Source organism: Seriola lalandi, unplaced genomic scaffold (assembly GCF_002814215.2).
Source record: "Seriola lalandi dorsalis isolate HSWRI2012SDOR001 ecotype SW California unplaced genomic scaffold, Sedor1 jcf7180002054857, whole genome shotgun sequence".
NCBI lineage: Eukaryota > Metazoa > Chordata > Actinopteri > Carangiformes > Carangidae > Seriola > Seriola lalandi.
In genome coordinates this window covers 440732-462219 of record NW_019525410.1, presented here as the reverse complement: position 1 = coordinate 462219, position 21488 = coordinate 440732, and the positions used below count along the sequence as shown (strand labels likewise).

The 21488-nt window shown below is 42.3% G+C and overlaps 1 protein-coding gene across 2 annotated transcripts in view; it reads right to left on the bottom strand.

The window, feature by feature from the left end:
• LOC111670550 (low-density lipoprotein receptor-related protein 8-like) overlaps positions 1-19917 on the bottom strand; it is a 78474-nt gene extending 58557 nt beyond the window's left edge. For both annotated transcript variants that reach the window (XM_023427303.1, XM_087179579.1), the window contains exons 1-2: positions 19785-19917; positions 18907-19023 (exon numbers count right to left, since the gene is read on the bottom strand). In XM_023427303.1, coding sequence (XP_023283071.1) covers positions 18907-19023; positions 19785-19851 — 184 coding nt within the window. In that variant the 5' untranslated portion in view covers positions 19852-19917. The remainder of the gene's footprint in view (positions 1-18906; positions 19024-19784) is intronic.
• Between the last annotated feature and the right edge of the window lie 1571 nt (positions 19918-21488).

Here is a 21488-nt window from a genome sequence, read left to right as displayed (position 1 = left end):
GAGACTGGGCAGCCTCAGCTAGCTGTGCCTTTGAGGCAACCTGGGAGTGATTTAAACTGAAGACGCTTAGGTTCAGCTTGGCTAAACCCGAAGAGATTTACCTCGATGCCTGAAGTATGACAGGGCAGTATCAGACAGAGGTACAGGTGGTTGTAACAACGAGCCTGTGAGAAAGCAACGGGCCACCGCCGAGCCACATCGACATTCAGAACAAGTTTTGATTTATCAAGCTGTTCTCAAGCTGCGATGAATTTTTTTTTTATATCCATGCTTCATGTGACGCCCGACTTCCTTTTGCTCTGCATGTTGATGTGCAGCATGGGCTCGGGGTGGACCCAAACACACACACACACACACACACACACACACAAGAGATGCACATACCACAGAGAAGTGAAGTCAAACTGACAAATAGTGCTGAAATAACACATACATCAGTGTTTAGATCCCCCCACACACACACACACACACACACACACACACACACACACACACACACACACACACACACACACACACCCCTGCCCTTCACTGCATGATGCCATCTCCATGTGTCTGACCTTCTGCTACACTCCCCTTTTCCTGTGCTTGCTGGTTTGGAGAAGCAAAATATGTTCAATCTACAGCCATATGTCAACATTTCTATCCTACAGCCTGGCATCGACACTGCAACACACTGTACTGTAACACCAAGTAGGGGGCGAGCCGAAGCTTCAGAGGGCTCTGCATGCTGAGGAGCCAAACAAGCTGAACACTCTCTTTAAATCAAGTTTGACCAAGTGTGGAAGGAGAAGGAGATGTAAAATGACTGGTAAATATTTCAGCATTCTGGACACGTAGCACTTTATTTTTTTTCCATATATCCCAGGTGTGTTGAATGTACTATCAAGCTACTGAAAACACAATGTGGGGCCAGCATGGTATACATGCAGTATGGTGCGGGTGTGACTTCAGATTACAAGAGAAACAATAGAATATGGTGGCTCTGGGCTACATTTACATACAGCAGGGACTTGGATGGAGGCAAATGATCAATCAAACACAGAAGAGGAAGCAACCGAACGCTTGTTGAGCTCAATGATTTGTTCGGTTGAAATGTTGCAGACATCTTGAAGGGCCCTGTGACTCATGATAGGTTGCTGAATGAGAGTTTAGTCAGATAATAAACTGACCTACATTAGCTAACAATGATTACAAGCTGTCTTGTACAGAAAAATGCCATGTGACTGCATTAAAGTTCCCATATTGTATAAAGTGAGACTTCCATGTCTTCTTTGATTATAGATCAGGTCTAGGTTCTATATCAATACTGTGAAAGTATCAAAGCCTCAGTCCACAGAGAAGCCTGTATTCAGAAACTGAGCCTTAAAACCAGCCGCCAGGACTTCTGTAACTTTGTGATGTCACAACAAAGCAGTCCCCGCTCTCAGTCACGCACCAAGCCCGGCACATCTGGACCAATGATCCAGAGTGTTTAACTGAAATTTATCTCTCAGAAAACAGCCATCCAATCAGGAGAGAAGCTCAGAGCATCTCTTCACTGACCTGTTGTTGCTAGAGCTCCAGAGAGAAGCCTGAGAGAGGAGGTGTAAAGTACATTGAAATCTTGTCTTGAAATATATCTTCTTCTGGATAACAAGACTTCAAATAAAACACAGGAAAAGTGTAAAATATGGGACCTTTAAGGAGCTGTAAACTAAATATTTGCATTTTTAGAATTAGTAGAATGGTATCCAGGAGGCGTCAGGTTCATCAGCTAAGAATAAGGCATGGAACATATAACCATATGATCTATTCATAGGTCATATGGTACCACATATGTGAATGTAGAAGAACAGAATATGAGGATAGATATGAGAGCAGACAGAGGAGGGTGAGTCAGATAATATACAGCACATTTCAGAATGTACTGTACCTACTTTACAGCTTACATATGGTATCTCTAAAGCAGCATCAATGACGCAACAAACTGTAATGTCACCCAGTCCTATGTAATTACAACTTCTGCTGGAAAGTCTAACCTAGATTCAGCCAGGAATTTCACATCTCATTATGGAGTTAAAACAATCGTAGTACAAGTGGTTACACAGTTATATTTGGAGGTACAGGTTCTGCTCTCTGGGGTGTTCCCGTTAAGAATTCCAGCACTGCGCTAATGATTCAGCTGGGACCCCAATCAAACCCCGGGGGTGTCGGAAAGAGAGCCCAGCAGACGCTCATCACTGAGGAAACAGAAGAGAGACGTGCCTCCAAAAACAGAGACGAAACGAACCCGACAGAAGGAAGGTGTGATGGCGGAGGGAGTAAACTGGATAATCAATCCGCAGCAGAGCAGCAGGTACAGACTGCAGGGATACACTTTACACGAACTGTCCCCGCTTCGTGGGTTGAAAGTGATTTGTGTTTCGCTGAGAATCAGCTGATGAGGCAGCAATGCTCTGCCTGACTAGGGCAATGTTTTCTGCGAGGACAGCAGTGCCCTAAGAAATCTGAGCGGCTGTAATGAAGAGCCAAGCAATTACTGGGCATTTCATTGAGAAACCTGTGCTTGGAGTGAAATAAAGCACTTTGGCAGAGTAATCTAATTACGGCTGGGCAGTGGCGGAAGCAGGCGAGGTTTAAACAGCAGGTGTTTGCAGGAACCAGCCCCTACTGCTGTCTCTAAATCCTTGACATGGGTCAGATAGTGAGCACATCTCCACAGCTGGAGCTAGTGAATGTGTCCTCACATCCCCAAAAAAAAAAAAAAAAAGAGCAGGAAAACAGGAAACTTCCTATTAAAACTAATCCTGTTAAACAGATGGATGGGCCTCTTGTGGCAAGGCTTATTTCGATGAAGGGCCGATTCTCAAGTTCACGCACTAATCACAAAAATAAAAGGGATTTCGAAAATGAATTAAAAGCGCAGTTGAAGAAAACACAGCATTTAATTATTGTTTTGTTTAATAATTGTTAAATAAAGGTAATAAAAGTGCACATCTGTGGCTGGAAACCTTCCAACTGAAGAGACATCCAAATAAAAAGGAGACAAGCTGGTTGCTGTGGTCTGTCACCTGCCCCACAGTTGTAGGTAGATAAAGTCTCCCTGGTCCAGAGAAAACACACACAGACACACAGTTTGAGGACGGGTCTCTCAGCCAAACAGCTGACACATTCACCACAGCTCTTCCCTCCAGAGCCTCCGCTGCATGCTTCAGTGGAAATGACTCCAAATCAACACAGCAGCACAGATGCTCCTTCCTGCTGGCCTCAAACACCACAGTCTGCAGCCTGGACTTGAAACCAAGATCCTGGTGAACATAGCTTAGATATTCTGCAGAGGTTGCATCCGTCTGTTTTGTGTTGCGCTGTGTGCTTTTGAGTCCTGAAGTCCTTGTATTTCTCATTGCAGTCACAGCAGTCTACCCAGGCCTTTTCCTCAGTGATTTATCGATCAGTCTCCCCGTTTTTAACCTTTAATGATTCAGGGAAGCTTGACAGCACACACATAATCTCTCTCAGCAATTACTTGTTTCACATTTAGACTGTTTACATCACCTTATACCTGCAGCTATTCTGAAAAAAGTTCAGACTTTTACGAGCACAGCTGGGGGTTCAGAAGTTCGCTCAAGGCAGATACTCAAAGATATTTAGTAAAAGGAAGAAAGAGCATTTCACTTTTCTCAAATTAGAGCTTAAATCTTCAACATCTGAACACCAGATCTTTAACATCTAGACTATTGCTACTCAGATATTTCAGTATTAGTTTAGAATTAACCAAAGACATCTTAGATTAAAGCCCACACTACAAAGATAATTAAGAAATTATTAGAACTTTTCAAAGCCTCACAGGAGATCTCAGGGGGAAATATCAGTGCTGAGTTTACAGTAAAACACACTGTAGGATCGCTGGGTAATTAAGTGCACATCGACTCATGAGCATAGTTAAAAAGACTGACTACAAAACATCTTGCCTACGCTCCAGCACACACTTACTGTACTTTCTATTCACTCTAAAAGGCCTTTAACTCTCTTTTCAAGCAATCTAAGAACAACTGTAACTCAAATCGCGAGTCTGTGCTGTCGTGTGATCCGATGAATAGAAATTAAGGAGGAGAATCCCAAAGTGATTTCCCGTTCATTTGGACAATCTCGTCTCAGTTTCAATCTAGCTGCACACAGGAGACGCTCTTCTTAAGAATCATTATCCAGCTGTCAAAAGTAATTATAACTCCAGGACCAAATGCCACCACTCACCACTGAGACCTGGCTGACACAGTCCATAAAGTCTCCAGCAGTGACAGCGCTGGTGGGGGCTATTATTTTGAGATGAGTTTGTGATGGGAATATTTTCCCCCTTTTAAACTTTATCTCTTCAGACCACATAGCTAACCAATATAGAACAAGAGTCTGCAGCCATGCTATGCAGATCTGTCAGGCTGCATCAGGCGTTGAGCTAAATGCTAATATCAGTATCCTAGTTACTGCAGTCTCCTGTTTACCATTTTCACCACTGTACCACCATTAGCATGTTAGCTAACATTTGCTAATTACCAAATTTCCTTGACAGTTACACTCCATCCAACAGTTTTCACAAAATCTCTCTAAAAACCAAAAATCTCAGTTTCATGGTGGCACTAGAGGAGATGCATCAGATGGAAATGGTGGCCCAACATGGACTGGCTAACACTGCCAATGTCTACAGCCACGCTGCTAATCCAAGGTGCAAATAAGACGCAGTCTAGCCAGACGTAGAAATGTCGAGAAGGTGTAAATGTATCTAACTCTCCGAGATGAAGTCATAATCTTACTCGTCCCATGGTAACTAGGTCAGTGAGCGAACTGTGGAAATAGCCACTAACGGAGTCTGTCCCCTGTGATAACGGCAGCTCAATTATCCGTCCTTCACCTGTCACATATGAAGTGACAGGAAGAAAGCCCCTCCAGCAATTTCAATGCATATCGTGCAGTCATGCAGAAGGTAAGCTATTATAGACGTTATCTGATCCAGTGACTAACCTGTGAAGATGAAGAAAACTACAGTTTCACAGGACATTAAGTCCATCAGTGTGAGTTAGATGAATGTTTATGTTAAATTCTGGATAGTTTTTTTTTTATTTTACTTATAACCATCAACAAAACCTTTATTACCACCCCCCCGTTTGGAAGAGAGTAGACTCATTCCTGATTTGCATGTGGCCAGATCTTTAGGGTTTTCCCTTTCTGTTAAGGACAGGCATCGAGGAGATTATCTGGTTGGAGTCGGGGCTAAAGTTTAGTTCAGGCTAAGGTGAGTAGAAACACAAATCGATGGCATAGCACTGGGAAGACTGAGACAAACATAATAAAAATTGTAATCTTGCAAATGAAGACATATGCGGCTATGGGTAAAAGAAATAAGAAAATAAAACTATGAAACAAAGGGGTAAATGAAACCTATTATCCGTAACAAGAGCTATTTGTCATGGATATCTGGGTCTCTGAGTTCAGACTGCTGATTTTAGACTAGGCCTATATAAATTAATCTATAAAAGTGCTTGTGGGCAACCCTAAGCATGTAATTACATTCCTTTTTGTGAACACAACACAGAAAATAAGATAGTTGGTAAAAAGCCTTCAGAAAGGTTTACGTCTGGTTTCATTATGTTTGAGTAGTCGTCCATTATTCCTCTTGAGCTTACAATAGGTCTGGATTTAAGAATAAACACTCAAGTGCCTTGCCACTCTAAGTCACGGGCAACCAAATGCATTAAGAGAGCCTACAGCGCAGTCAGTCCTGTATATGGAAATGCGTGCCACACTGGATTATAGTGTCTGTCTACAAACCGAGGGACTGTAATGGGAATTGGGGGATTAGCCTTTTACCCTGCGAAGAGAATGAGCCACATCTCTCTCGTTTCTCTATCTCTCCTTCCTCCTCTCTTTTACTTGCAAAAAAAAAAAAAAAAAAAAAAAAAACCCAGTAAGATGAAACACAATGCCAGCTGCAAACCAAATTCTCAGAAAGACCCTCGCTGGCCTGAAGACTGAGGCATTCAAATTGCTGTGAAAAGGCACTGAGAGCAGGATTTTACATTTCCCACTGCAGACGAAAATTAACATAAGTGTAATACTGCCCGAGGTTAAACTTCTTGTTCTAGAAAATCTGCCCCTAGCAACAAGAGAGCGTAATTAAGACACTCGGATTTTAGTCCCAGCTGCTGTTTGCCTTTGAACATAACCCGACAGTTACATGCAAACACAACACACTTGCATGCACATTCACCCACTTCTGCATGTGTGCGAGCAGACTTTGTTTCTGTGTGTTTCGAGCCAAAGACTGGGTCTATTTTCTTTTGTTTGTTTGTTTTTGGTTTTCTCACGCACAAGCCGCACACTGGAGTCAGACAGGTGGGACAAAGTCACAGGCAGCTATCGATCGACTCTGTGAGGGCCGATATCCTTAACTGTGGGTCCGACAAAGGCCCACTATAAAAAGCAACCGATCAAAGAGTCCAGCAGCCACCCACCAGAGAAACAGATTACTCGGACCGTGACTAAAGGCTTCCCTCTCACCACCAGAGCAGCTGAACATTAGCAAAGTAGCACAATGCAGCTACTGTACAGGGTGGGCACACGATAAAAGCTGTGTAATGCTTCAGATTAATGCTGTGTATGAATAGCTTGAATACACCTTGAAGACCTGAGGGTCAGAAGAGCACGCTGAGACTGGATTTGTAAACAGGTGCATCTGCAGCTCAAAGTATTCAGTACGAACAAATACAACGCAACGTCCAAGTGAGTGTCTGAAGGTGACGCAGCAACTGTGCTCTTTACTGCAGGTTCTCTCATGCACATAAAGCTCAGATGGCGCCATTAAAAAGCACGGTACATTTGTTACGCATTGGAGATGTAGCGTTTACAGTTGGCCTCACTTAAACTAATAGGAGAGAAGTGAAGCGGTTCCTTTAGCCGTTTTCATAACATCCTACTCAAGTTTTAATGGGTTGAGGAATATGACAGCCACATTCCTCAGGACCAAATGTCACAACACAAAATTTGATTAAACACAGCCCTGAGTTGACTGATCAAGCAAACCCCTTCAGAAGCACTGACTCAAAACATTAGAGGAAGGTGAGACGGCTTTGGCAGCATAACGCTATAACGATCTCAGATGTCGGAGACTTATTTGAAAGCACACGTGAGGCTACGGCCGCACTAAAACGCTGCTTCTACGAAAATGATCTCCGTCCAGACGGGCGTTTTAGCTTTGTATCAGAAATAATCTGTGTCCATACAAACACGCCTGAAAACACATATCACATGACCATTCCCCAGCAGGAAGTAGACTGTTTACTCTGCAGTTGGTTACAGAGTTGCAGAAAATACTACAAACAAGGAACAGCAATGGCAAAAGGTAAGGTAAGAGTAAAAGGCGTCATGGCGGATATAAAACATATCGAGAGTCTTTTTCTCTGGAGAAGGGCCGTGTGATGGACGGATACATTGTGACTGACAAGACCCATGATGAAGCGAATGACAGTGTCTACGTCATTGTTTCTGAAAGTCTAGTCCAGAGAGTTTTTAAACCAAAACAGGACCTGCATTGTTTCAAAAAAGTCGCCATTTTAGGGGCTCGAAAACGCCGGAGTAATGTCGAGACCAGGCGTTAATGCAGCGAAAACTAAAACTAAAACTTACTAGTTTGGGTGTAGCCTAAGTCTATGCCTCAAATACATGAGTTTGTGCCGCAAGAAACAACATTAGTGCTACTACACCACATTTGTTACCATGGTTTATGCGTTTACAAAGTCATTTCTACGAGCTTTCAAATGCAGTGGCAGCTTCCTGTTGCATGAGGCAATTTAATAAAAAGGTTTTTCTGGGGCATTTTTGCTGCTATTTCTACCCAATAATAATGTATGTGGTGTCGAGATTAAAAGTAGGCCATAGTGCTGTATGCAAACGTGAGGTTTCTGCTGTGTGGATACAAAGAAGTAACACGTCTTTGTGCATCAAAGGACACAGAAGATAATGATTTCAGAGTGGGGTCAGGAGTCGATTTTGGTGGAATAGGTGGATGCAACCACACCTGGATAGAAGACAATGTAGTAAAATAATCCTGCAAAAGATAACACCTTTGTGAAGGTTTTAGAACAGGTAAATACTGCAGGGCTGTTGCAATGTATTCTACATGTGCGCACTTTTCAGGTTCTGCTGTTAGGTTGAAGCTATTGTTTTGCCAAAGCACTGTAGCATGTTTAATTCAAATACATAATTTATGTTGTTTTAAATGTCAATAAAAGAAGCCTGTTTGACTGATAGCTATAAATACAGACAATGTACTTGAAACAGGCTTATAAGTAGAGCAGGAGAGCTGCACGTACGCCAGGTGTTCCCAGCAGTCTGGCTGTCTGACGGGACGAGCAGATGTTCTGCAGTGACTTTGAGCCTCCTGTAAAGATGCTCTGCTTGTCTTCACTCAAGCCAAACAGGTGCCACTGGTTTTAATGTTCTCCCCGTATCTCTGTAGATACTCTCTTTCTGTCAAGTACATGCATCAACATCCAGTGTGTGCAGCGTGAGACAGAACACACACCCTCAACTTTGACCTCTCTGAAGGAGAGACAACAGGTGAGTTTTAATGGGCTGTCGGTCTTATCCCACCACACTTCGTCTGTTCTGCATCACAACAATAACAAAGCTAAACAGCCACTCTAAAATCAATGACACTGCAGCACTCTTCATCCCTGCTCCCGCCCCCCAGCCCACTTTACAACAACACTCTCTTTGGCTCGCCTCTACGCTCCCTTTTTTCTCTCCTTGCATTTTTCTCCTCTCTCCATCGCTCTTGTTCATCTTTCTCTGGTGATCCATGTCACAAGAGATTACATCACTTCTCGTGCACAATAGGCAACTGCACAAACCAATAAAACAGCGCACATTGTGTCGTGTAAGTGTGTTTCGTGTGCATGAAGTAATTCCATCGGTGTCTTTCAGTGTGCAGCCTACAGTAATCGTGCGTGTGTGTGTGCGCGTACATATTTTTGTGTGTGTGTGTGTGTGTGTGTGAGTGACCGGTGGCTATGCATTTAAAACTATCTCTAGGCAGAGCTTAGCTGCTGAGCTTTGATCATAATACGCCTCCCCAAAGCGCATGAGGTCAGCCCCAACTCCAGAAACCAGCTGCAGCTAACATTTACCACTCCTCTTCTTTCTACCAGCGATACATTTCCTAACACTTCAGAGAAAACTTCTGCTGAAGTACTGAACTGCAACTTTGATGTTAACACACACACACACACACACACACACACACACACACACACACACACACACAGAGTGAGTGAATGAGCATTAAATTCTTATGTAGTCTATTATTTAAATGTAAGTTAAAGCAGGCATGGCTGACCTTTGCTGGTGTGAGACCTACTTTTTCCTTGAATGGCTGAGGAAATCTATTGAAAGCTCAATATTACACTGTCATTAAAGATAAAGATGAAGAAAAAAAAAGTGTTTCAAATACAAAATCAAGTTCTAGCAACTGCGTTTGGAAAGATTTGGCGATATGGGATTTGCAAATTCATGTTCTACATCTAAATCATGAAAAAAAATCAAGCTTGTTTTGACGAATAATAACATTTTCATTCCCTCTGTTTCATACACGTTTAGTACGACCATTTCAAAGACAATCAAATGCTGGCTCCTGTTATAAAATCCCAATTTTAGAAAAGCATGAAAGAATGTGAAAAGTGAAAAAATAAAGTGATGTAAAACAGGCCTGCAGAGGACTGGAGAAAAAGGCTTCTCTGCAGAAAAGCTCTGTACTCTGCACACAGCTGCTAAATTATCTCAGTCTGTTACGTTATATTCCTCTAGTCACAAAGTGTCACATTTTTCTTTGTGCAGATCTGCACTGAGCAGAGTGTGAAGCATCATGAGGCTGTAGTCTAGACATTTAATCAGCACAGGTAAAACCAGTCATCCATTATCTGGAAGGTTGGTTTTGTAGGTACATCATTTGATTGTCTCTGTCTAGCTGGATTCAAGACTTCACCCACTTTAAAGTCTATAGCAGAGTAAATGAGTCTAAGCCCCATTCCTATTTACCATCACTGTTGAGATAATGCAGTGTTTGACACTATTAAATCCCTATTTAACTTATGTTTAGCCCATAAATTCTGCATTTGTTCCTCAGGAGGAAAGGGAAGTTAGTTTCACTTTACTACTACAATGACTAAAAGCCTTGTGAACATTCAGAACCTCATTCAGCTGATGCTCCATAATGACCAACTGAGCAGAGGAAAAAAAAAAAAGAAGAAAGAAATAGAGACCGACCGTTGAACATAATGAGGATATACGTCTTTTCCATCCAGTCATAACACGTTATTATGAAAATATGATTTAATTGGGGTTTCCGTGAAATTACGCCAAGGTCATGTCACAATTAGACCTATTCTCTCTCTAATAACTAGGGATGGGTGATATGTCAAAATGAATACTGCCATTTTATCACAGTATTATCTAGCATGCGTACAGTATGTTAATATTTAGTGTCAAAGACCACGTTTAAACCAGTAATAGACTGTTCATCCCATTATTTTTAGCAGTGGGGAACCCTCAGGGCCTTTTGGTCTTCCGAGAGGGGCCAAACAAATCAGCAAATGTTATATCTAATCTTTTTCATTGAATAATTATTCTTTTCAAATTCAAATTTTGGCCTAATTTTCAATCAAGTTTGCATCAGAAATGAAAGGGTTACTGTCCTAAAACCATGAAGATTGAGTGATTTATTAGTTATTTAATCAGATTTTTCTTCTTTTTTTGTTGTCTCACCAGAGAGGACCAATCACATTTTGATTTATAGTGGGTGGGACCATGAATAATTCCCCCAGGCCTTCCTAAAGGCTCAAAGCCAGAGCATATCGCACAGGGTTTAGTTTTTTCTTTCCTGGGGTTTAAGCTAGCAGATCAGCGACTTCAGTCAGTCAATAAGACAGAGTCACAGCACAGGTGGCAAAGTGATATTACAGTCTGCAATAGACTTCACATGACAATATTCACAAGTTGGAATATTTCTTTCATGATCTGTTGACACTTATGGACTAAAGGAATATAAATAATTTAGGGGAAGACAGACAATCAGGTTTCATGATCTCTTCAAAGGTATGCTGGTAAATCTGAATTAATTAATTTGTACTCATGGTTTCTCTAATATGAAGTGAATAGAAATATAACCAAAAAAGGTTTTATGATTGGTTTAATTGTTTATAACCATTTTTGATTAACATTTGATAGAACCATGGCCACTGAAAATCAAATACTGTTGGACTGTTGGCTGGACAAAACCAGAAATCTGAAGTCCTCACTTTGGCCTCACAGAACATGTGGTGGGCATCTTATTTTACGTTTTACAGATTCAATGATTAATTAGTTACTCAATGAAATAATCAGCAGATTAACTGACAATGAAAACAACCAATAGTTGAAGCACCAAAGAGGAAGTTTATAAAGAAGTATGATCAATGATAATATGGATTTATTGAGTCTCACAACCCTAATAGCTGCTGCATGTAGTTGCTTTATATCTTGTGGCTCTTTGAAAGGAAGGCAGAGTTCAGAGTTAATTTCCAACCACGCACAAAGGGTCGGATGGCTGCGTGGATGGAGGAGACGTGTAGGCAGGTGGAATGATTTCATGGCAGTGACGGCCTGCATGCAAAGCTTTTACATTGTGATGGTGGCGATGTAATGAGTCACTGTGTATCTGGCCAAGGGGAAGCGAATGTTGCTGCTTGTGTGAGTGGAGATGACGCTCATAATTCATCCAGCTCATCTGAATCATCAATGAAAAGGAAGAGACTGAGGGCTTTGGCTGCTGTGTCGGAGCCATTTGCTCATCATTTCAATTCACTATTGCGTGAGCTGCTGACGCTTTCTTGACTTCAGGAGTGGGATAACGTCCTCTGAAGGTCTGTGACGAGTGTGTGTACTCATCCACAAACAGATAAATGAAAATAAAGTGAGAGTCACAGCCACACTCGTCCAGTCCCAGCATCCTCGGAGCTGTCAGCCAAAATCCACAAGCCCGCCTGTTGAGTCACACAAAGTGGCATTTTTTCCCACAAAAATGACTCACAAGTTGCAAAAGGCCACAGTTCCTGCAATGTCTGCCAACACACTCCCTTGTGGGTCCGTTTTTTTTCTGACAGTGATTGTGGATGAAAGGCGCTGTCTGCCTGGATGCCTGTGGCCCGAAGGTCTGGGTTCACAGAGCAGGCAGCCACTCACAAACATCCAGCATGTGTCTTATTGATTTTCAAGCTAACCTGGGTTCATTTCCCTTCCACTACTGAATCACTGTTACAAAAACTACAGCCATGTGTAGCAGCATCACTTTATTTGTAAACTGAAAGGTGGGATTTCAAAAACTAGCTCAGCACTCAATTCATTAAAAAACCAACAAGCTTTCACCAAACACAAACACAGAACATCCTAATTCTTCAAACTTTATAGCAATTGTTAGTTGTTGTGAATATGTGAGTGAAATAATCACTTGATTTCTGCACACTGAGATTCAGTGTTTTGAGCACCCTGTTGTGCTTTTAAAAAACATGATTCAGATAAAAAGGCTAAACGAAGTCTTAATCAACTTAAAAAACTATTCAGTTTAAGGCCAGAATCCAGTGTAGGAACCACAGATGATTATTCTGTTTAAAAACAGGGCTGTACAGACGGTTTATACTGTTGTTTTAACACCACAGCAGTATTTCAAAGATTCAACTGAACTGAAACAGCATTTTTCATGAGGCAAGACAGTGTCTCCAGAGAAATATCTGCTTTTTACCATTTGAAATGAGATTTCTGGGAAGGGTGATGGTTAAAATGAGGCAGACAAATGCTTTCTTTTAGGTGTTGAACACTAAAAAAGTTGGGTGGCATGGGGGATACATACATGTTGGATGAGGGCAGGAGGTTGAGGCTGAGTGATGTTTTATACCCACACATTAATCCCACCCCACCCCCACCTCTCTCTCTCTCTCCCGCTCTCTCTCTCATCCTCTGTGTCTCTCAGCATCCCTGCACAGTGGCATGCGCTAATCTGAGATAAAGACTTCTTAATGATCACTTTGGGCGAGATAGCTTTGAGACATGCAGTCACAGGGCAGTAGGTCAGTAGGGCCAGCGGCCACGCAAACATACACAGTCACATACAACACACACACACGTGTGTGTGGATGGGCACTAGACATAAGCTGTTTCTGAGCAATGGTTTTCAAGTCTTTTCCTACACTTGCTAGAAAATGTAAAGAGCAGAGCATCCTGGGAAAAAATGTCCAGTCAGTCGCAGCAGTCAAAGCCGAAGTGCTGTTCCAATTCAAAGTCCGCATCCAGCCAAGCACGGATCAAATATCTGAAAGTGTTCTCGCTCCGCCTGCTTGATCGAGGAGGCATCAGGATGTGACTTGTGTGGACTTGGGACAGCTGAGTATCCCAGAATGCATTTCACACCAAATAGCAACAATGGCAGAGATTCTGTTCAATGTTGTAAAAACTTTCCCCCTAGGACTGTTATTATATGATTTCATTAAGTTTTGATATTTTTTCCAGGCGAGAAAGTGACATTTAGATTCTGAATATGTCGAAATGAAAACGGCTTTGCTGTTTTCAGAGATGTGAGGACCGTCCTGCCGGGGAAGACCAGCCGTCAGTGTGCACAAAACAAACAGACCCGGTGATTATAACCAGTGCAAACACTGAATAAAGCAGTTTCACATTCAAAGTCAGTGTTTCACTAACACTGTACGGCGAACGCAGGACATGTCAGGGAGGCTGGGAGCTGAGCCGTCTGACATTTGCCTGGATTTTTTCTCAGATAATTTAAGACCTAGACGTCCGATGACTAAAATCCTTCATCTGGTTAAAATATATAATTGCAAAGTACCAAGGTGTAAAAAGTGGATCTTAAAAATGTGGCTTAAAACTGGTCAATTCTGAGCTTCTGGCTCAAAGCTTCAGGCAACAACAACGCCAGCTCATGTACATAGAGGAAATGAGCTCATTGACAGGCGACCAACTGAAACAGACCTTAGGTTTGAAAAGTGCTGGAAACATTTGGGATAATGTAAGCGCAACACTCAAAAAAAAAGAAAGAAAAAAAAATACATATATATATGAATTAGATAAGTCTGGTCATTTTCAGACATTTTAATGTGGAAAAGTATTTCAACTTTAAATACAGTGTGAAAAATTCAAACTTCAGTTCAACTTTAATGACTCCTTGATCTCCTCACAATAAAACCAGACACAGCTTCAGGCTTACATGAAAAAAGATAAAAGTTACAGTTGATGTGAGAGACTCACTCAATTCATAAAGAAGCTTTTCAAATTCAACTGAGTTTGTTTTATCCAGACTATCAAATAACTGTGACACTAATTAAGTCTCTATCATGATTGTGTGAGTGAACAGACAAACTGTACACGGCGAGGAGAAGAATACGCCTTTATCTATGTTTTCTGTCGGGTCTGTGGTCAGTCGTCAACAGCTGGAGTGATTTTCAAGAGAATTTGAGAGGAACACAAACACCCTCCCCGCCTCACCCCGCAGGTCAAAATGATGTCTCAACCCACTTTCTATCAGTTCGACTTCACTCGTCTTTATCCTGCTCACTGTGTTGTTCCAGATCATATCCTCACTCCTCCACTGTCAAACACATCAACAACAAACAGGCAGACGCAAAGACTGCTGGGAAATAAATGCACGCTCCAAGACACTGATAAGTCAGTAGTACTACAGGATGATGGGCGTCTCTCTCTTTACACCAAACCTCTTTGACAAACAGCACATTACTGTATTATTCTCCTGCATTTACAAGCAGATCTCAAACAGGTGGAACAACCTGACACAGTGATGAGAAACAGAGGAGAGCAGGTTGTAGCGAGGTTGACTGGTTCCAGACAGGTGTGTTTAAACAGACTTGCAGGTCACACAAGTCGTGGTTGTAAGTGAGCTTTACGATGCCTGGAGGAGATCTTTAACAGCAAAACACTTTTTTGGATGAAAAATAAAATTCAGACGATAAGCAACAGATAAGCAACACAAAAGCAAATCCCATTATGAAAGGCTCACTTGCTTTCAGTCACCACTGAATGGCTTTTTCTTTTCCTCAATTTTCCATCATTATATAGAAAGAAATACCTGAAGCATGTAACGCACAAAGCGGGCGGATTTTAGAGTTAAGGCCGATAAGCTGTTGTAACTATTGTCAAATGATAGAAATGCATTGGTGCCTTTCAGTGGTGCATGACTTTTATCAGCCCCTGCAGAAACGCAGCAGTGAGGTTGGAAGCCAAAAGTGATTTTAAATCACCTGATCAAGCTCCAGAAAACGCGAGGAAAGTACACAACATCTAAATAACAGGCCAGAAATAAAAGACAGGTGTAAGCTGAGCAAAAACCAGCTGAGCTTCAAACACTGGACACTAGAGCATTAAAAATGCAATAATCAAGGGGGCAAAGATAGTTTTCACATTGTCTGAAACTTTGATCATGGTGTGTTGGCAGAACTTTGTGGGTACAACACTGCGGCAGAGGAGGCTGCCTCCACTGAGAGGCTTTGGAATAGAGAAATAAACAATGACTACAGGAGGTGTGGAGGAGCGCCAGCAGTTTCACAAGTGAGTTTTCCTCTGAAGCAGTTGTAGGGATTTATTAGGTAAAAAATAAATAAATAAATAACACAAAGATGAGGGGGGAGGGGGAGGGGGAGGGGAAGGGGAGGGCATGCAGTTTATTGCTGACTCTGCATCTCAGAGCAAAACAAAAGAACTCTGAGCTTCTACGTGGTGATGTGAAAAGCTTCCTCGCAGGTATAGATGTTAAATTCATGAACACGGATGAAATGGATCGTTATCACACCCAAGGATGAGAAGAAAGTCAGGCGGACAGGCTGGACTTTGAAGGTAACGCAGATGTGATGGAGACCGGGTGATACGGGCGCTATAATCAGGAAGAGGTTTAAACGGCGGCTCCATGTCAGAGTTGGCACGAATTTGTCTGAGAATTCAAGGCTATATGATTCTTTTGTTGCCTCCACTGCTGTCAACTCCAGACGAGGCGGGAGGCAGGGTGGCTTTGCATCTCATCCTCGGCAGAAACGTTACGCAACCGGTAAACAAAATATACGGTTTCTATTACGGTTCGTGTGGATTCAACTTTCAACAATTCTCTGTCAGAAAAGTGGGAAGGTTGGAGCTCATTCGTATGCGCTGATTTGTGTTTATGTTCTGCATATATGCATTAATGCCTGCATTCGTCTGGTGCATACTTGTGTCCACGCATACTTATGAGTGCAATTATGCATGTGTGGGTGCGTGCAGCGGGTGACTGGTCAGTGGGGAACAGGGTTTGGGATGATGGGGGATGGAGAGATGGGATTGCATTCTGGGGGTGGGACGGTGGGGGATGGTGTTAACGGGGAACAGGGTGGAGGAGGATCATGGTGCATAAAGGGTATGATGGTGGTGTGAGCATCAACAGTGTTTTAAGGCCGCTACACATGTTCTGTGAGGTTGAGCTACAAGCAGCGGTCGGGTTAAAAATAAGGCGACACAGGGATGACAAATAAGGAGCTGCAGCACAGGTTCTTTCCTGTCAGCATATTTCATAACCATGGTCTGTTGCACACATTCAGTCACTGGATTCTCCAGCTTGGCATTGTGTACAATAATATATTGTGACTACAAGAAGAATAAAAAGTGAGACCATCCGTTCAACCACTCAGAAACTTAATTTAAAAACGCAGCCACTTCACAGTCAACAAGAAAACTGTGCACAGGATTTTCTGTGTGTGTACAAGCTAAATCCTCACTGTACTCTTCCCCCCCTGCGCAGCATATGTTGTACAGGTTTACACTCCACTGCGCTACACCAACTGTCTTTAGCCCGCTCACATGTAGGAATAGAAAAAGGGTTTACAGAAGCAACCCCTGAGAATGGTTTTAATAGCAGCACATTAATTAAATATTGCCAGAGCTGTGCAGCGTGCCAGAGAACCTCTTCTCCAAATCAAACAGGGTAAAAGTTGAACGGCTAATATCCTTATTGCCAATCAGTGGTCCAATACCATGAGGACGCCAGCGCAGAGACGGATCCCACTCTGCACAGACAAGCCAGCCTCATCTGCCTGCCCACGCACATACAGCCAGCCACACAAGGAAGAGGAGGTGGATGCGGAGTGAAGGCCGCTCTCCTAATACAAAAGGCAAGTAATCCTGGACTGTCATAAGCATCACATGGTGGGTTGACAGTAGTCTCAGCTTTAAAGGCTTTCAGGAGAAATGTTTTCACTCAAACCCTTAATGTGTCAGAAGCTTTACATGATGGAAAACACAGAGGGGTAATAACATCATCCCATTTCATTCAGAAGGGAAATACAGAGGAAGTAAAGCTTGGCAGAGTCTTTTTCTCCAAACATCAGTAGTTTTTGTGTGTGTGTGTGTGTGTGTGTGTGTGTGTGTGTGTGTGTGTGTGTGTGTGTGTGTGTGTGTGCGCGAAGCAGCGATACATGAATGTTTTAGGAGCAAAGATGCTCCAAATGACCTGCTTTCTTTTTTGGCATGCCGGAGGACACGTCCTGCTGGTCCCAGAGACGGGGCAACAATGGCAACACCTCCAGACTAACGCACACAGGAATCATAAGGTGGTTGTGTGCAGCAGGTTTGTGTGAGTGGGAGTTTTGGAGCAGACAGAAACAGAAACAAAGATGGAGAGTGCTGTAAGAAGAAAGAAAGAGACAGAGTGTGAGTGTGTGTGTGTGTGTGTGTGTGTGTATATGCATGTGTGGGGAGGTGCAGGAATTCCTCCCGAGCCACAATTAACCCGAACACATAGGAACATAGCTGCGCAGAAAAACACGCGGAGCTTGGCTTCAGCTTTGGCACAGCTTCACTGGTTTGAGCGCGAGCATTCCTCCGAAATATAGGCCACGGGCTCGCAGTCAGACAGGAAACTGGAATTCTATTATTTCCGCGCAGGAACAACACATCCGAGATACCTGTCAGAGCTCGCCGTCTGTCTCTCAGCTTGACGGCTTTTTATTTGACAATGATTGGAAAATGGTTCCAACCAATCAACCCTCATTTTAGGAAAACATGTTTGTTGAGCTTTCTATATATAGAAAAAAAAAAAAAAAAAAAGAGGGATGAAATCACCAGTACACACTCATGGCCTGCAGGCACACACACACACACACACAAACACACACACACACACACACACACACACACACACACACCTAATCCCCCACTCACAACATGATTTTATTTGTCTCTTTGGAAACTCTGTATGCTTTTATGTGTCCCTGAAAATATGCCACTGTCATGCACGGTGAACAAACGGGAAGAAAATAGATGAAAAAGCTAATAAAACAGCAAATCCACCATAAATATAATATAAAAATGATAAAGAGGACGGAGAGCGAGTGGTGGAGACACGGGTGCATTTTCTGGTTCATAACTGTTAACATTTTGGGGAAACGCGGCTCATTAAGACGGAGAGGTTTGGATAAACATTCCTGTCATGAACAGAGCATTAAGTCAGGCTGTAATGGACAGCTGATGGAGCAGTTCCAGGTTCTGTCTCCAGATGAGATTAATGACATAATTAATTTGATTTTCGTGGAACGTTTTTCATTGGTTAAGAAAAAAAAAAAAAAAAAAGAAAATTGTCACATTACTGTCTAAGATCTTAAGAATAGTTTCATTTCCACAACGCAAATTTGTGGGAGGGGAATTATGGAGGAGACAATGAGGGCTGGTTATGTAGTAATTGTGAAGTCTTTATGATTCGGATGTGTTGCTCTGACAGGTTATTCCTCTTTACTGTGACATCTGCACCATCACACATCTTTGTTTCTATCTTAAGTCTCCACTGGTTGCAACACTTACGACAGTTTTCTTCATCACTGTTGTCTGAGCAGTCGTCATCGTCGTCGCACCTCCAGATGGTCGGTATACACCTTTTGTTGTTGCACTGAAACTGTCCATCCTCGCACTCATCCGTTGCTGGAAGAAGAAGATGGGGAAAACACACACACACACACACACACACACACACACACACACACACAAGGGGGGGGGGGGTCCAGATGGGTTAGTGGAGTAGTAACCGCAAGTAGTTCAACTGTCATTTGCAAATGAATGCCTAATTGATATTCAGCTTTCATTCAGGTCAATTGGCTGAGGCGCTGGGAGCGTCACGGTTCGTGTTTTTCCTTTCAGTTATTTTTCTACTTTTTTCTTTTTCAAAGACGATTAAAAACAGTTAAAGTGAGAAAAGAGGGAAACAGCAGCAGTAGAAGAGGAGGAGGAGGAGGAGGAGGAGGCCCCGTGTCTGCCGGACACAATTCTCCGCAACACGAAGACAAAGATTCAGTGTGGGCCACTACATCTACTACCTCTGATGCAGTATGGATGCTCACAGCCGGGAAACACATGACAGACTCGCAGAGGCTTTTCCCACCATGAACACACACACTCATTCACCCGGGGAGCGAGCTATCACAGGTTTAACATGGAGGAAAAGATGATTCTGAATCTTATGTCTTATATCTTATCTTGTTTTTCTCTCTCTTGGCATCACACGCGCGCTCAGTACCAGGAGCGCTTCCAGTCTCTCACCTCTAGTACAGCCCATCTACACACACACACACACACACACACACACTCACACACAGTTACACACTTACACACACTTACACACACCGTTTAGGCAATATTTCATTTAATTCATGTCACACACACAAGGGGAAAAAAGCAGCACTGACCTTCCGATAAATGAAGCCTCAGGACAAACAAATGAAAAAGTAACAACGTCCTTAAATCCGTCCACATTTCTGACGGAGGTGATGGAGCTCATTCACATCCACTGAACAAAGCCCGAGAGCCGCTCTCGTTGTAGCTGCGACGCCGCTGCCGCTGCCTCTTGGCTGTGAGACGCCCCCTCCCTCCGCCTCACTGGCTGCCCGGAGCGTGACGACACCGCGCAGGGCGGGGAGAAGAGTAGAATAGAACAGAACAGAACAGAACAGAACAGAACAGAACAGAACAGAATAGAATAGAATAGAATAGAACAGAATAGAATAGAATAGACTAGAACATAATAGAATAGAATAATTGTAGTAGGCCTTTTTTCCCCTATTCTGTTCACATAAATTCCACGGGGTAGCGGTTCTGGAGCTTTTGATCAGTAGATACTACATGGACCCGATTTGTCTTCTCAACTACTACTACTGTTTCAGACTCAATAGAATTGAATAGATTAGAATTGACTTGACTCATCTCACTGCGCTGCAGAACAGAGAAGTTCGGTGGAATCCCACTGCCATCAGGCTACACAACACCTCAGCCAAAGGAAGTAACTAATAATCTAATAATGAATCATTATTTATTATTGACGGGTTTTTTTTTATTACTATTATTATTATAATTATTATAGTACTATTATCATTATTATTATTATCAACAATAAGCTAATGGACACATGAATTTCCCCTATGGGATAAATAAAGTATCTATCCATCTATCTAGACTGGACTAGAACAGAACAGAATAGAATAGAATAGAATAGAATAGAATAGAATAGAATAACTGTAGTCTAGTATTTTTTCAGACTATTTTGTTTTTGAGTTGAATTTTTATTCTTGACATTGGAAACTGTAGTTGACAAAATCTTTACACAAGGTCCATTTAGCAGCTGTTCTGGAGCTTTCAATCAATACTTTAACAGCTACCATGGTGGGATAGTTTTCTCAACCACTGTTTCAGTCTCAAATACAGAATAGAATAGAATAGAATAGAATAGAACTACAACTATAGTAATCACAGACCCACGTAGTAACACACATCAGGTGCTGTGTTATTATGACCAGCAGGGTCATAGCATATGACAGAACATACACTGGGCTCATTTGATCCACATATTAAGTTAAATAATTCAATAAGACATGATTCAATGGCTAATTCTTAAGTCAAGTATTTGTTATTCTAATGAAACATTTCTATGTTTAAAATGGCCAGAAAAATTGTGGTATTCTTTGTCTCATTGCGCTACTTAAATAGTGTGAAATCTTTATATATTGATAAAAAATGTCAGGCTTAAATTGTTACATATTTTATTTTGGTTTCTGCAAAACCAACAGAATAACCAAAGAGGTCGAAAGGAAAGGGTTGGAGTGTGTTTTCAGTTACTCTGACAGACCTGTAGTCGGGTTGCAGAGGAACTACATTATGTTACCACAGTGTTTGAACTTATGACAGTAACAGTGGCTTAATTTGTAGCATCCTAAAACATGCAACAAAACTGCCAGGAGGGTGAGGGAGCTCCCTCCACAGACCTGTTCAAAACTGTGTGTTTACTCCCACACAGTATTAAGATTTCTACTCCAGGCAACATAGAGGAAAGCGCCTGTGTGGGTTGACACGGGGAGTTGAAGGTGTTATAGAAGAACTGAAAACATACTCTCTCCCCC